This window comes from Lissotriton vulgaris, chromosome 3_1 (genome assembly GCF_964263255.1).
Source record: "Lissotriton vulgaris chromosome 3_1, aLisVul1.2, whole genome shotgun sequence".
Taxonomy (NCBI): domain Eukaryota; kingdom Metazoa; phylum Chordata; class Amphibia; order Caudata; family Salamandridae; genus Lissotriton; species Lissotriton vulgaris.
The window spans coordinates 231,080,813-231,094,094 of record NC_141689.1 but is presented as its reverse complement, the minus strand read 5'-3'; the positions used below and the strand labels follow the sequence as shown (position 1 = coordinate 231,094,094).

Sequence of the window (13,282 nt, the reverse complement as noted above, 5' to 3'; positions counted from 1 at the left end):
GGTCCGCTGTGGGTTTCTTGAGTAGAGCGCTGAGTTCGGCGTGCTTCCAGCTCTCAGGGAAGGTGGCGGTGTCGAAGGAGGTGTTGATAATGTCCCGCAGGTGGGGTGCGATGACAACGTCGGCCTTGTTGAAGACGTGGTGAGGGCAGGGGTCGGTCGGAGATCTGGAGTGGATGGAGTTCATCATGCGGACGGTGTCTTCGGTGCTGATCGGAGTCCAGGCGCGGAGGGTGGGGGTGGGCGGCGTTGCTGCGGTTGTGGCGTGCGTCGGTTGAATGCTGAAGCTGTTGTGTATGTCCGCGATCTTGTTGTGGAAGTAGGAGGCGAGGGAGTTGCAGAGGTCTTGTGATGGGGTGATGTCGTTGTTTCCTGCGTTGGGGTTGGAGAGCTCTTTCACGATGTTGAAGAGTTCCTTGTAGTTGTGTGCGTTGTTGTCCAGCCGGTCCTTGAATGCAGTTTTCTTGGCGGTGCGGATCAGTTGGTGGTGCTTCCGGGTGACGAGCTTGAGGGTGGTCATGTTGTCCGGTGTTGGTTCCCTTCTCCAGACTTTCTCGAGGGCTCGGCAGTTCTTCTTGGAGCTCTTGAGTTCGTCGGTAAACCATGGGGCTTTCTTGCTGCCGGGTCTGCTGGGCGGGGTCCTCAGAGGGGCGAGTTCATCCGCGCAGTTGCTGATCCACTTCGCGAGGTTGTCGGCGGCCTGGCTGGGGTTCGCTGAGCTGGCAGGAGGGTGCTGGCTCAGGGAGGCGGCGAGCTGGTCGGCTGTGATCTTGTTCCAGCTTCTACGGGCAACCTGTTGCTGGTGGTGGTGGATCGTCGTTCTTTCGAAGGTGAAGTGGACACAGCTGTGGTCCGTCCAGTGGAGTTCTGTGGCGTGGCTGAAGGCGATGTCTTTGCTGGATGAGAAGACGGCGTCGAGTGTGTGGCCGGCGAGGTGGGTGGGGGTGCTCACCAGTTGCTTGAGTCCAAGGTTGGCGAGGTTGTCGAGCAGGGTGATGGTGTTGCGGTCGTTGTTGTTCTCCAGGTGGAAGTTGAGGTCCCCCAGGAGGATATAGTCAGCGGAGGGGAGGGCATGCGGGCTGACGAAGTCGGCGATGTCCTCGCTGAATTGTGTGCGTGGTCCCGGGGGTCGGTAGATCAGGGTGCCTCTGAGGGTGGTCTTCGGGTCGGTGTGGATCTGGAAGTGTAGGTGTTCGGCGGTGGTTAGGGTGTCGTCGGTGCTGGTCGTGATGCGGATGGTGTTCCTGTGGATGATGGCGATGCCTCCTCCCATCTGGTTGGCGGTGCGGTCCCTCCGGGTGATCTTGTAGCCCTCTGGGATGGCGATGGCGATGTCGGGAGCTGAAGAGGCGTTCATCCAGGTCTCCGTGAGGAAGGCAACGTCAGGGGCTGTGGTGTCGAGGAGGTTCCAGAGTTCGATGGCGTGTCTGTGGACGGAGCGGGTGTTGAGCAGGATGCACTTGAGGTGGTTGCTGCTGGTGTTCGGCTTGGCAGGTGCTGGTGCCGGGCAGGTCCGGATGCAGGTGAACTTGCAGGCGAGGCAGCTGAAGGGTCCGTGGGAGCGTCGTGGGGTGGCTCGGTAGCATCCTGGGAATTGGCCGGTGTTGAGTGCGATGAGGGTGGCGGCGATGTACGTCAGGTGGGTGGGCGGGGGTCCTCGAGGGCCAGGGGTTCCTGGCGCTGGGCGCGGTCCAGGCGCGGACCGGCGCAGACGGGCTTACCTTTGGCGCGCCTTCGGCGCACAATCGGCGCGCCCGCTGCGCGTGACTGCTGCGCGTTCGCACGGTCGCCATATATGGCCAAGTGCAAGGGGGGGCGGAGCAGCTGGGAGGCGGGAGTGGGAAAAAAGGGGCGGGGTTAGCGGCGGTGGCGGGAAAGCGGGGAGCGGGGAGGGAAGACGAAGGGCAACTTTAAAACAGGGAAACAGGCAATACAAAAGGCAAAATTACAAAACAAAACAAATACAACAATACAACAGGGGCACAGGGCGAGAAGCGGCGCCCAGGAGCCTGCAGGACAGGCGATCACGGACCACGCCGCTCGTAGGCAGGGGGCGTGGCCACGCGGCGGCAGCCGGGCAGCGAGGCAGTCAGGCGGGGAAATCATTGATATATTTGCGAAGTGGTACTGGACGCGTACCATCCGAGGACTATACTCGTACCATCATGAGCAAGAGCTGCATGCTAATGGGCTGTAAACTGTCAACACTCCAAACCAGGAAGTGCGGCAGCCATCTTGTGCCTCCGTAGAACGGAGGCACAAGTAATGTGAAAAAAAAGTGCGCAAAGGTCGCAAAGGGGGCAGGGTAGAAGTACCCTGACCCCCTAGGCCTGCTCAGGGGGTCCCACAAGGACCCCCAAGGCCCCAAAAAATGTTTTTTTTTTTTTAATCGCCACCCCCAGGGACCACCAACCCCTGGGACGTCTTTAAAAAAAAGATACCTGTGTGGGGGGGCTCAAGCCCCCCCAATTGCCCCGGGGACCGCCACCTGCCCGGGGCACTAATATTCAAAATAGAGGGGTCCGTGACGGACCCTCAGCCCCAGGGACCACCACCCCTCACGCCCTACCATAGCAAACTGCTTTGGTTTTTGAAAGAGAGAGCAGGAAATCTGCTCTCTCTTTCAAAAATCAAAGCGGATTGCTTTTCTGCATGGGGAGCAGCATGTTAGTTGCTCCCCAAGCAGAAAAGCAATGCCGGCTCCCGCAGGATGCAGGGAGCCGGCAGGGACCGTGGGGGGCTTGGGGACCCACCCACAGCCCCCAACCAGGAGGGCCAGGCAGAGTATGGCCTTGGGAGGGAGGCCACGCGGCCCCTTCCCGATTTTTTTTTTTTAATTTAAAATTGGGGGCAGGCCCTGAGGGATGGGGTCCCCAGGGCCAAAAAAAAAGAAAAAGAAGGGGGGCTACACAGCCCCCTTCTTAAAAGTAAATTTTTGGAAAAAGTGGGATCGGGGGGAGGCCACGCCCCCTTCCTGCACCTCTATGCAAATGCGCCCCCTGGCGCGTTTGCAGAGGGGGAACTAATTCTCTTTGCATACTGTGGGTCCCGGGGGGCCATCTAGCCCACCAGGAGCCTCCAGTATGGGCCAAGGGGCTGCGTTGCAGAGAGGTGTAAAAAGGGGGGTGGCCTCAGAACACCTCTCTGTAACGCAGCCCCCTGGCGCATACTGGAGGTTCCTAGTGGGCTAGTTGGCCCCCAGGGACCCCCAGAATGCAAGGGGGATTAGTTCCCCCTCTGCAAACGTGCCAGGGGGCTGCGTTGCAGAGAGGTGTAATGAGGCCACTACCCTTTTTACACCTCTCTGCAACACAGCCCCCTGACGCATATGGAGGTTCCTGGTGGGCCCCCAGGGACCCCCAGTATGCAAGGGGACTTAATCCCCCAATTTAGAACGTGCTACGGGGCGCGTTTGCACAGTGGTGAAGGTAGTGGGCGGGGCTTGAGGTGATATGTGCGCAAACATGCCCTGTGGCGCGTTTTAAGTTGGGTAATTAATTCCTCTTCAATCCCGAGGTCCTGTAGGGGCCAATTAGTCCAACAGGTACCTCCAGTAAGCACCACGGAGCTGCGTTGCAGAGTGTTGTAAAAAGGGGGCATGCCATCTGAACACTTCTATGCAACATAGCTCCCTGGTGCAAACTGGAGGTACCTGGTGGGCTAGTTGGCTCACAGGGGACCTCAGGATTGAAGAGGAATTGATTCTCCAACCTAAAACGCGCCACAGGGTGTGTTTGCACACATGTCATTTCAGGCCCCGCCCTTCCTTCACTATTGAGCAAAATATTCCTCTAAAATCAGCCGAACTACGAATTCCGATTTACTCACCTGTTATCAGGAGCAACCTCAGTGCTGCATCTTTCAGCCCTCTACTGATCCTGAAAAGTAATTCTAACCATACTTACAGTAACTTAGATTTCCTTCCATAGGCTAACATTGACTGGTTTCACTTGGAAATTCTTCTAAGTGTGGAGTATTGGAACTTTTAAAAATTACTCTAAAATCAGTCGAACTACGAATTCCGATTTACTCACCTGTAATCAGGAGAGACCTCAGTGCTGCATCTTTCAGCTCACTACTGATCCTGAAAAGTAATTCTAATCGTAGTTACAGTAACTTGAATTTCCTTCCATAGGCTAACATTGACTGGTTTCACTTGGAAATTCTTTTGTGTGGAGTTTTGGAACTTTAAAAAATTCCTCCAAAATCAGCCGAACTACGAATTCCAATTTACTCACCTGTTATCAGGAGAGACCTTAGTGCTGCATCTTTCAGCCCACTACTGATCCTGAAAAGTAATTCTAACCATACTTACAGTAACTTGGATTTCCTTCCATAGGCTAACATTGACTGGTTTCACATGGAAATTCTTCTAAGTGTGGAGTTTTGGAACTTTAAAAAATTACTCTAAAATCAGTCGAACTACGAATTCCGATTTACTCACCTGTTATCAGGAGAGACCTCAGTGCTGCATCTTTCAGCTCACTACTATTCATGAAAAGTAATTTTAACCGTACTTACCAGAAACTTGAATTTCCTTCCATAGGATATCATTGCCTGCTATATAAAATATATATATAAATTAAAAAAAAAAAAATATATATATATATATATATATATAAATATATATATATATATATATATATATATATATATATTACAATTTCAATATTTTTAAAAACATTTTTTCACTTTGTATTAAAAATATGTAAAGTAATTAAAAAAATTTAATATCTACAAATAAATACTTTAAAACAATGCAGTAAATCAGTATAAAAAAATATAACAATTAATACATTTCAAAATTATCATTTACAAAACCTTTGAAATTCACTGAAAAAAACCTCAGCCACGTTATAGTTAAGAATTAGCATTTAAAAAATCTTAGAAATTCACTGAAAAAAACATAGGTTTCACACATGTTATAGTTAGCTGGACATTTCACTCATATAAAACCATTGAAATTCCCCTGTTATAGTTAGTTCAGCTAACTATAACTCGCGCACCCGCAATGCACTGCTGATGACGTCACATATTACATCACTCATGACATGGTCAGTGACATCACTCATGACATCACTGATGACATCTCAAATGACATCACTGGTGACAAATGGTAGATTGATGCATGGCAGAGTAGATGCATGGCAGAGTGAATGGATTGAAGAATGAATTGCAGAGTGAGTGGATGGGTGGCTGGATGGAAGGGTGAATGAGTGGATGGATTGCAGCATAGATGGATGACAGAATGGATGGCCTGTTGGCAGAGTGAATGTATAAATGACAGAGTGGACAAAAACTTCCAAATTGACAGAGTGGATGAATGGCAGGATAGCGAATGGAAGGATGGCAGAGTGGATGATGGCTGGTTGGAAGAATGGATGGCAGAGTAAATGGATGCACAGCAGAATGAATGAATGGGTGGATATATGGCAGAGTGGATGGGTGGAATGCAGAATGGATGAGTGGTAGAGTGGATAGATGGGTGGATGAATGGATGATGAGTGGATGGCAGAGTAAATGGATGGATTGAAGAGTAGATTAATAAATGGCGAGTGAACTAATGGATAGCTGAATGAATGGATGGCAGAGTGAATGACTGGATAAAAGGTAGAGTGGACAGGTGAATGGAGTGTAGAATGGGTGGGTGGATGGTAGAGTGGATGTGTGAATATATGGCAGAGAGGATGGATAGAACAGTTGATGAATGGAAGGAAGTATGGATGGCAGAGTGGAAGGATGAACGATTGATATGGGCTAGCAGAGTGGATAGCTGGATGGCAGAGTAGGTGAGTGAATGGAGAGATGGCAGTGGTTGGATGAATGAAAGAGTGGATTGATGAATTGCAGGGTGGATGAATGAATGGCAGGGTGAGAGATGAATGACAAAAAAAATATTTAGCACAGATCTTGCGTTTTTCTAAGTAGTAGCTGATTTCTACTATTTTTTGTGGTTTCTACCACATTGCAGTTTGTGGCTGAAACCTATATGTTTCTAAAAAGCGCACACAATTCTGATTTCAGCAACAGGTCATTTATGTTGATCCCTCGTGATTTTCTGAAAGAAACTAATTGTTGAAATCAGAAAGAGCAAAAACAATATACAATAAAATATAGAAATAGGTGATGATGCTGTCATCCATACTTTATTTGCCCCGATGGCTGATTTACAAATTAAATGTACCCTTATGTCAGTCATAGCCTTCTGGTGGCAGTGATATATATCATGTTTGATGGCTGTCCAAAAATATGCGATATTCAGAGCCAACAAGATCTTATGATGATTTTTCATTATGTACTGACCGTGCAACTATTCATTTGGTACAATCTAATGACTGAAAAAGGAGAATGATGGAAACATGCATTCTTGAAGTGTGCCCAAGAAACTGAGTGTAGGAAAAGTGGTTATCTGTACAACTCTGAATTTGGGGCTACTCATAATACCATATGATTCTGAAGGTTATTTTGGAAAAATGTGTTTCCTTGCTTGCTAACTTACATATAGAAGCCCGAAATAGAGAGAATCTCAGGATATCATAACAAATATTCTACCATTCCACGTTTCCCAATAAAAAGGATACACCACTTGTGTTGCTGGACCTTCCCCCTGGAACCGATAAGTCCTAAAACGCAATATGGAGACGTAAACTTTTGACCATGAAAATGAACCCATTTTGGTGATGCGGCTAGCTGTGGTACTTGGGCCCGTCCTGCACGGTCACTACTTCTAAACCAGATGTGGTGAAATGTCACACGTAAGTAAGGGTACCAAACATGAGGACTGGATTATTCGAAATAAACATTTTCAAAACAATGTTCATGTTGTGCCAGGGTCAAAGTTTCCAGGCCAAGTAAAATCCTACAGATTGGTCAGAAAGCGAGAAGGAATGAGTGGCCAGAGCCAAGGCAGCAGCTGCCCACTTAGCCATAGGGAACAATGTTGGGACGTTAATCTACTGTAATGGCATATTGGGTCACTCGTGCTGTCCATCGACCCCACTCAACATGCAACTGTCATATGCGCTCTCAGAGGTGCGTCTATAGGGAGGGTGGACACGCAGCATGTGAGTGGGCGAGGAGAGCCAAGCATGAATAAACAGGTGTGCAAGGAGGGGCACATATCAAAGCACACAGAGGAAGGAGGTGGCCGGCTCTATTTGTTTTAATAGAACATGTTTGTAGAATCTCTAGCCAGGTTACTGTAGCCCACCAGTTCACGTGTATTATTCAGCAGATCTCAGTTTCTTAGACTGGTTCTTGAGCCTTTTAAAAGAAGTTCGACAGGTTCTCGAGACTTAAAAGAAGTAGATCATTTACTCTGAATGCCTTGACAGGTTACACTTTCGCGCACCAGCTCCATGCCTTTGGCACACGTACTCACGTACTTACATGCTACATACATATGCTTTCCATCATATTTTTTGTGAGCACTATCACTATGATGACCAGAATCCTACTAGGGTTAATATTCTCTGCCCCTAACAGGCACACATGTGTCCTCTTACTTGCTCTTTCTCAACAGTACCTTTTGAGTGTTTTCATACCCGGCCGTCTTACCATCCACTCTCCCCTGTATTTTGATTATGGGACCGAGTGTGCCCTGAGCGCCAAACCAGGGTCCCTCGAGCTTAAGCAAAAAACCAGACGGTTGCTGTACCATGCATGAACGCCATGCTTAACCGTATTATGTACATATTTTCATGGTGTTCAATATTCACCTTGCTCCAGGTGAATCTTGTAGGATCACAATGTCTTTCAACTTTACACACATTGAAGTGTTTAATACGCACCATAAATGTGGGTCCTTGATGGCATGACGCAACAGATTACACGTCATGAATCGTAACATAGCTGTTTTTCTATTCCTCCACAGGTGAAGTGACAGTAGACCCGCTTTGCACCTTTCAACGGCCCACTGAGTAGTTTTGTATTTCCCTTCTATACATACGTTAGTAGAAGCAATTCTCACAGGTCCTTATGAAGGCCCATACACCGCTTCTGATTGAGAAAATAGGCAGAAACATGTTGACCTATTCCAGTGACACACCTACACACCTCTGCAATGTCTTTTCACCTACAGGCCCGGTTCTAGAGGGTGGGCCGGGTGGGCCGGGCCCACCCAAACTTTGGCCTGGCCCACCCAAACATAACCCTTGGCCCTGGCAGTGACGTCAGCAAGGCCAGCAGAATATGGCCACTGCAAGTTAAAACGTTCTTCGAACGTTATCTTTCTTTAGGAGTTGCGTGATTGGGCCTGGGCTCGCACCCCCAATCACGCTTCTCCTATTAGGCAGGTGGGCTGTGTCCCCGCCGACTCGTGCAGGTACATTAGGGGCACTGCGAAGGGGACAAAGCCTTTCATTGGAACTGGATTTGTGGATAATTAATTCTTTTCTGCTGGTAAAGACGAGTTTTTTTTTGCCGTTTCGTTTTCCTGACCTTCCTGACCCCTTGAGCTGTTTGTTTACCCTATCCGGCTGTGACAGAGTTCATAAGGAGCAGCTAAGAGAATGTGTGGCTATTGTGTTTTTTAAATCTGTGAGAAAGACATACTTAGAAGCCGTGCTTATTTCATTTTCATTTACATCGTGTGTTTAAATCGTTGGTATCATTCATGAGTGTTTCTGCAAGGATGCACGACAACTAAATGTCCAAATAACCTTGGGGATTGTTGATCTTGCTGGAGAGCGTTCTTTTTTTTGGTTTGTAGTATTTAAATGCAATAGAACTGTAGTTAACGTGGACAGCTCAGTGGGTTACTGCCTTTGTCACAGAGATCCTTTGATACATAGGACAGTGTGATCAAAGACGTGTATACAAACCAGAATGGTATAATTAGATATTTTTTTTGATTGCTAGTTAGTTCGAATTTTCCCAGTATTTCATTATTCTAATGTTGCAATACAGAGTTTGGGCAGATATAATTTCTAATCAGTACAGCCAACCACTGGGGTATGCTTTAAATCCTGTGTTTGTGGTTCTCCAGACCCAACCCTCTTAATACATATTGCCACCAGCAGCATGGATGAGATGTGATTCCTACACCTGGTAATCTTCATTAGCTTATGTGACATTCCCTATAGGCTGATTTGGATACTTTTATGAATCATTGTGTCTGCATAATGTGTGTGTGATGTACAGTACTGTGATACCCTACACTACGAGTAGCGCTATACAAGAAATAAAATGCATATGAGAGAGGGGCTATGGAGTGATGATGGGCTCTGTTGGAGGGTGGCAATGAGGGAATCCGAGGGGGCATCATGAGGGGTGGAGATACAGAGAGATGGAAGGCACTGGTGGAGGTTGTTTGTGAGGGAGTCTGAAGAGGAGGTCATGGGGGAGGGGCTTTGGAGTGATGAGGGGCACTGGTGGAGGGTAATAGGGAGGGAGTCTGAGGAGGAGGTCATGAGGGGAAGAGGCTACGGAGAGATGAAGGCCAGTGTTGGAGGATGGCAATGAGGGAATCCGAGGAGGGGGAGGTCATGGGGAGGAGCTACGGAGAGATGAGGGGCACTGGTGGAGGGTGGTAGTGGGGGAGTCTGAGAGGAGGTCATGAGGGGCACTGGTGGAGGTTGGTAGTGGGGGAGTCTGAGGAGGCGGTCATGAGGGGGGTTGCTTTGGAGTGATGGGCACTGGTGGAGGGTGGTAGGGAGGGAGTCTTAGGAGGAGGTCATGAGGCAGAGGAGCTTTGGAGTGATGAGGGGCACTGGTGAAGGGTGGTAGGGAGGGAGTCTGAGGAGGAGGTAATGGGGAGGGGCTATGGAGCGCTGAGGGGCACTGGTGGAGGGTGGTAGGGAGGGAGTCTGAGGAGGAGGTCATGAGGGGAAGAGGCTATGGAGAGATGAAGGCCAGTGTTGGAGGATGGCAATGAGGGAATCCGAGGAGGGGGAGGTCATGGGGAGGAGCTACGGAGTGATGAGGGGCACTGGTGGAGGGTGGTAGAGGGGGAGTCTGGGAGGAGGGTGGCATTGACGGAATCCGATGAGGTCATGGGGGAGGTGCTTTGGAGCGATGAGGGACACTGGTGGAGGGTGGCAGTGAGGGACTCAGGAGGAGGTCAATGGGGGGAGGGGTTATGGAGCGATGAGGGGCACTGGTGGAGGGTATTTGTGTGGGAGTCTGAGGAGGTGGTCATGGGGAGGGGCTTTGGAGTGATGAGGGACACTGGTGGGGGGCAGGTAGGGAGGGAGTCTGATGAGGAGGTCATGACTGAAAGGGGCTAAGGAGAGATGAAGTGCACTGTTGGAGGGTGGTAGTAAAGTTGTCTATCGAGTAAAAGGTCAGTGGTGGGACACCAATAAATACTTTTGCACCGGCGCTATAATAGACCCTGTAATGTTTTTGCTTATTTAATTTTGCAGTTGGGTCATTAGGGCCACTGTGTAACATAGTTTAAAGTGTGTGCTAATTATATTTACTCTTATATTCAGGGTTTTCAGTTTGAAGGTGATTTTACAAATCTTTTTAGTGGGATTATGGAGAATGAAACCAGGTGGTGCCTGATATGGGGCTGGGGACCAAGGTTAGCTGTGAGTTAAGGTGCACGGTAGAGAGATTGTAGAAAATTGATGATCAGGCCTGGAAGGGAGTGTACTGCAGAGTCTGGGGTCAGATGGAGGTAATAATGAAGAGAGATTCTCTCTGAAGGCTGGCAACGAGGCAGGCTGAGTAGTGTTACTTGCCTGATACTCCCACCTCAGAAACCTCCTCTGCCCATCAAAAGGACCTTACATGGGATCAAAACACTTTTTGAGAGTGTTAACAATTAGAAAGAGATTTGGAAAATAATGGAGGGCCCTGAATCTCCTGTTATCCCCTTCTATCACACGCAGGAGTACAGTTTTTTTTATTTGTAGGCTACCTCCAGAAGCGACACATTGAGCCCGCAGTGGCCCACCCAAATGCGCCCTTGGCCCACCCAAACAAAAATTCCTGGAGCCGGGCCTGTTCACCTAATAGCCCCCCTCCCTCCCCCCCCCCCCCCCCCAGCCATGCATACCTCGCCACCCTTTAGTTCATCACAGGGTTTCTACAAACTCTCTGAAAACATCCAAAGAACTCCTAAGTGAGGAAGTTTTAGTCCACACCATGATCAGCGGTCACAGTGCGAGGAGTTTCCCCAATGATGAAGCATAAAACCTCTGGTGGATGAGGAATTTGTCCTTAGCCCCTTCGCCGTGGGGGGAATTCCCCCGCGGCGCAGGGGGAGGGGGGCTGCGCGCAGCGCCGCAGTGCTCGTGACAAGCTCAGCTTGTCATGACTCCGCCCATTCAATGGAACGCCCCGCACAGGAGGGGAATTAGCCCCTCGTGGGTATTCCACGGCCGTTATGACGAGCTCAGCTCGCCATGAGCACAGCTCCACTGTGCCGCATGACGAGAGGAAAGGAACATCCCCATTCAGGTAGGCTACTCTCTCTTTACCTCTCTAAGACCCAGCTGTTTTCTGTGTGCTAGTGATAATATTTGGGAGGGAGCACCTGCAGGTGTATACACCTCCCCTGGCCCTCCTTGTTGTGCTGACAAGACCTCCTTGCCACCAACATCACCAAAGATGCTCTGCCATTTAAAATGAAACACACATGAGAAATTATTTATGAAAAATAAGTTCTTGCCTGTTGGTAAATTGACCGCTTGCAGCTGGGCTCTTGCTGGTGGCATCACACAAAGTGATAGGGGAACAACCCCGGAAAATGTGATGAGGGGTCCCGTCATCTCTTGGGTAGCACCGATATTAATTGGTTTTGGGCTCAATGGGGTCCTACTGAAGGGTGGCCCCCTCAAGCTGCAGGTGTCCTGATTGGGAAAGCAGAGTGACTTTCCCGAGAGTTTATCTATGTCTTCGCACGCATTCTGCAAGGCATGGCTTTGGGAGAGGAGGACCACTGGCTCTTGCAAGACTTTGTTAGGCGATTTTAATGCCGTGCACTGCGTTGCTAAAAGGTCAGCTTCAAGTGAGCCTGTTTTATTCGCACCACGTCACAGTCAGACAGACTTCCCTTGCCACAGGATGCTAAACAACACTGGGGGTGAGTTGCGTGCTGAAGCAGCCCAGAGCTCCTGTCCAGACTGCGCCCAATGCTTAATAGAAAGCAGCGTGGTTCTGCGACGGGCTACATAACTCCATGGTTAATGCGCCTGCTGCTGTGTGACAATACATGTTGATTACAGCGTTCCGCCTCGGGGAGCTGCGCGAGGGATAGCGGACTCGTGGAGCCTTTCTTGCGTCTGGGCGCCTTCTGACCTAAAACGTACGAGTCACGCTTTATGCTGATAAACAAGCTACGTTTATCTTTCTGGGACACCGCGCTCCGTTCTCGAACTGCCAGCTTTATGTCGTCAGACACCTCCCCTGCCAGGCTGCACAGCAGACCCGTTTCCCACATCACTCACTGTAAACAGTGCAAAGTGACACCTGCCTCGCGTTACTGCAGGCGTCACATACAGAAAAGCGAATAAAAAGCGGGGTCTACCCCCACCGCAGAAACACGGGGCGGTGGGTGATGGACGTGGACTAAACAAGCAGAACCGTGCCAAACTGCAGACACGCAGGACAACCATTAAGCAGAACAAAATGCATGTGGCATTTTGGATGGGGGCGGCTTCACCTATAAACACAAAAAAGCTAGAATAAGGACTATATATATATATATATATATATATATATATATATATATATATATATTTATATATATATATATATATATATATATACATATATATATATATATATATATATATATATATATATATATATATATATTATATATAGGCACAATGTACAATACATTTTAAAGTACATGATAAAATAGCGTTAATTTAATACTACGCAAGAAGTCAATTGTGACTTATCTTAAATGTATGACAAAAACAAAATAGGTAGAAATAGCCAAGTTGTAAAAAGAGATTAGATCTTACCATTGGGGCTCAATACGACTCCTGTCAACTAGTGGTTACTTGCACTGGCGCAGCAAAGCACAAATAGTGCTAACGGTAAACCGTGTGGCTCTGTAATAGGTTTATAGCCAGGCGGTAACCCTGTGTGAGTCCTGCGGCCCCACCCCTCCGCCACTTAGCCTGGGCTCAAAAGAAGGTGCCCATGAGTCGCCTCTGCCCACCCCCTGTCCTTGACTATCTGCCATGTTTCTCGGAGTTATCATGTTTTTCCAGCAGCCTCTGGAGCCGCTACTGTGCTGCTGCTTGTTGAAGAATAAGTCCTCAGAAACCCATGCAAGCTCAAAGTGGAGTTTTATTGAGGAATAACCAGACACCCAGGACTAAGG

General features: G+C 48.8%; 1 protein-coding gene across 1 annotated transcript in view; it reads right to left on the bottom strand.

The window, feature by feature from the left end:
• The window catches only part of LOC147726235 (urea transporter 2-like), a 181,137-nt gene extending 168,065 nt beyond the window's left edge, over positions 1-13,072 (bottom strand). The window contains exon 1 of the mRNA XM_086960334.1: positions 12,918-13,072. Coding sequence (XP_086816460.1) covers positions 12,918-12,920 — 3 coding nt within the window. The 5' untranslated portion in view covers positions 12,921-13,072. The remainder of the gene's footprint in view (positions 1-12,917) is intronic.
• Between the last annotated feature and the right edge of the window lie 210 nt (positions 13,073-13,282).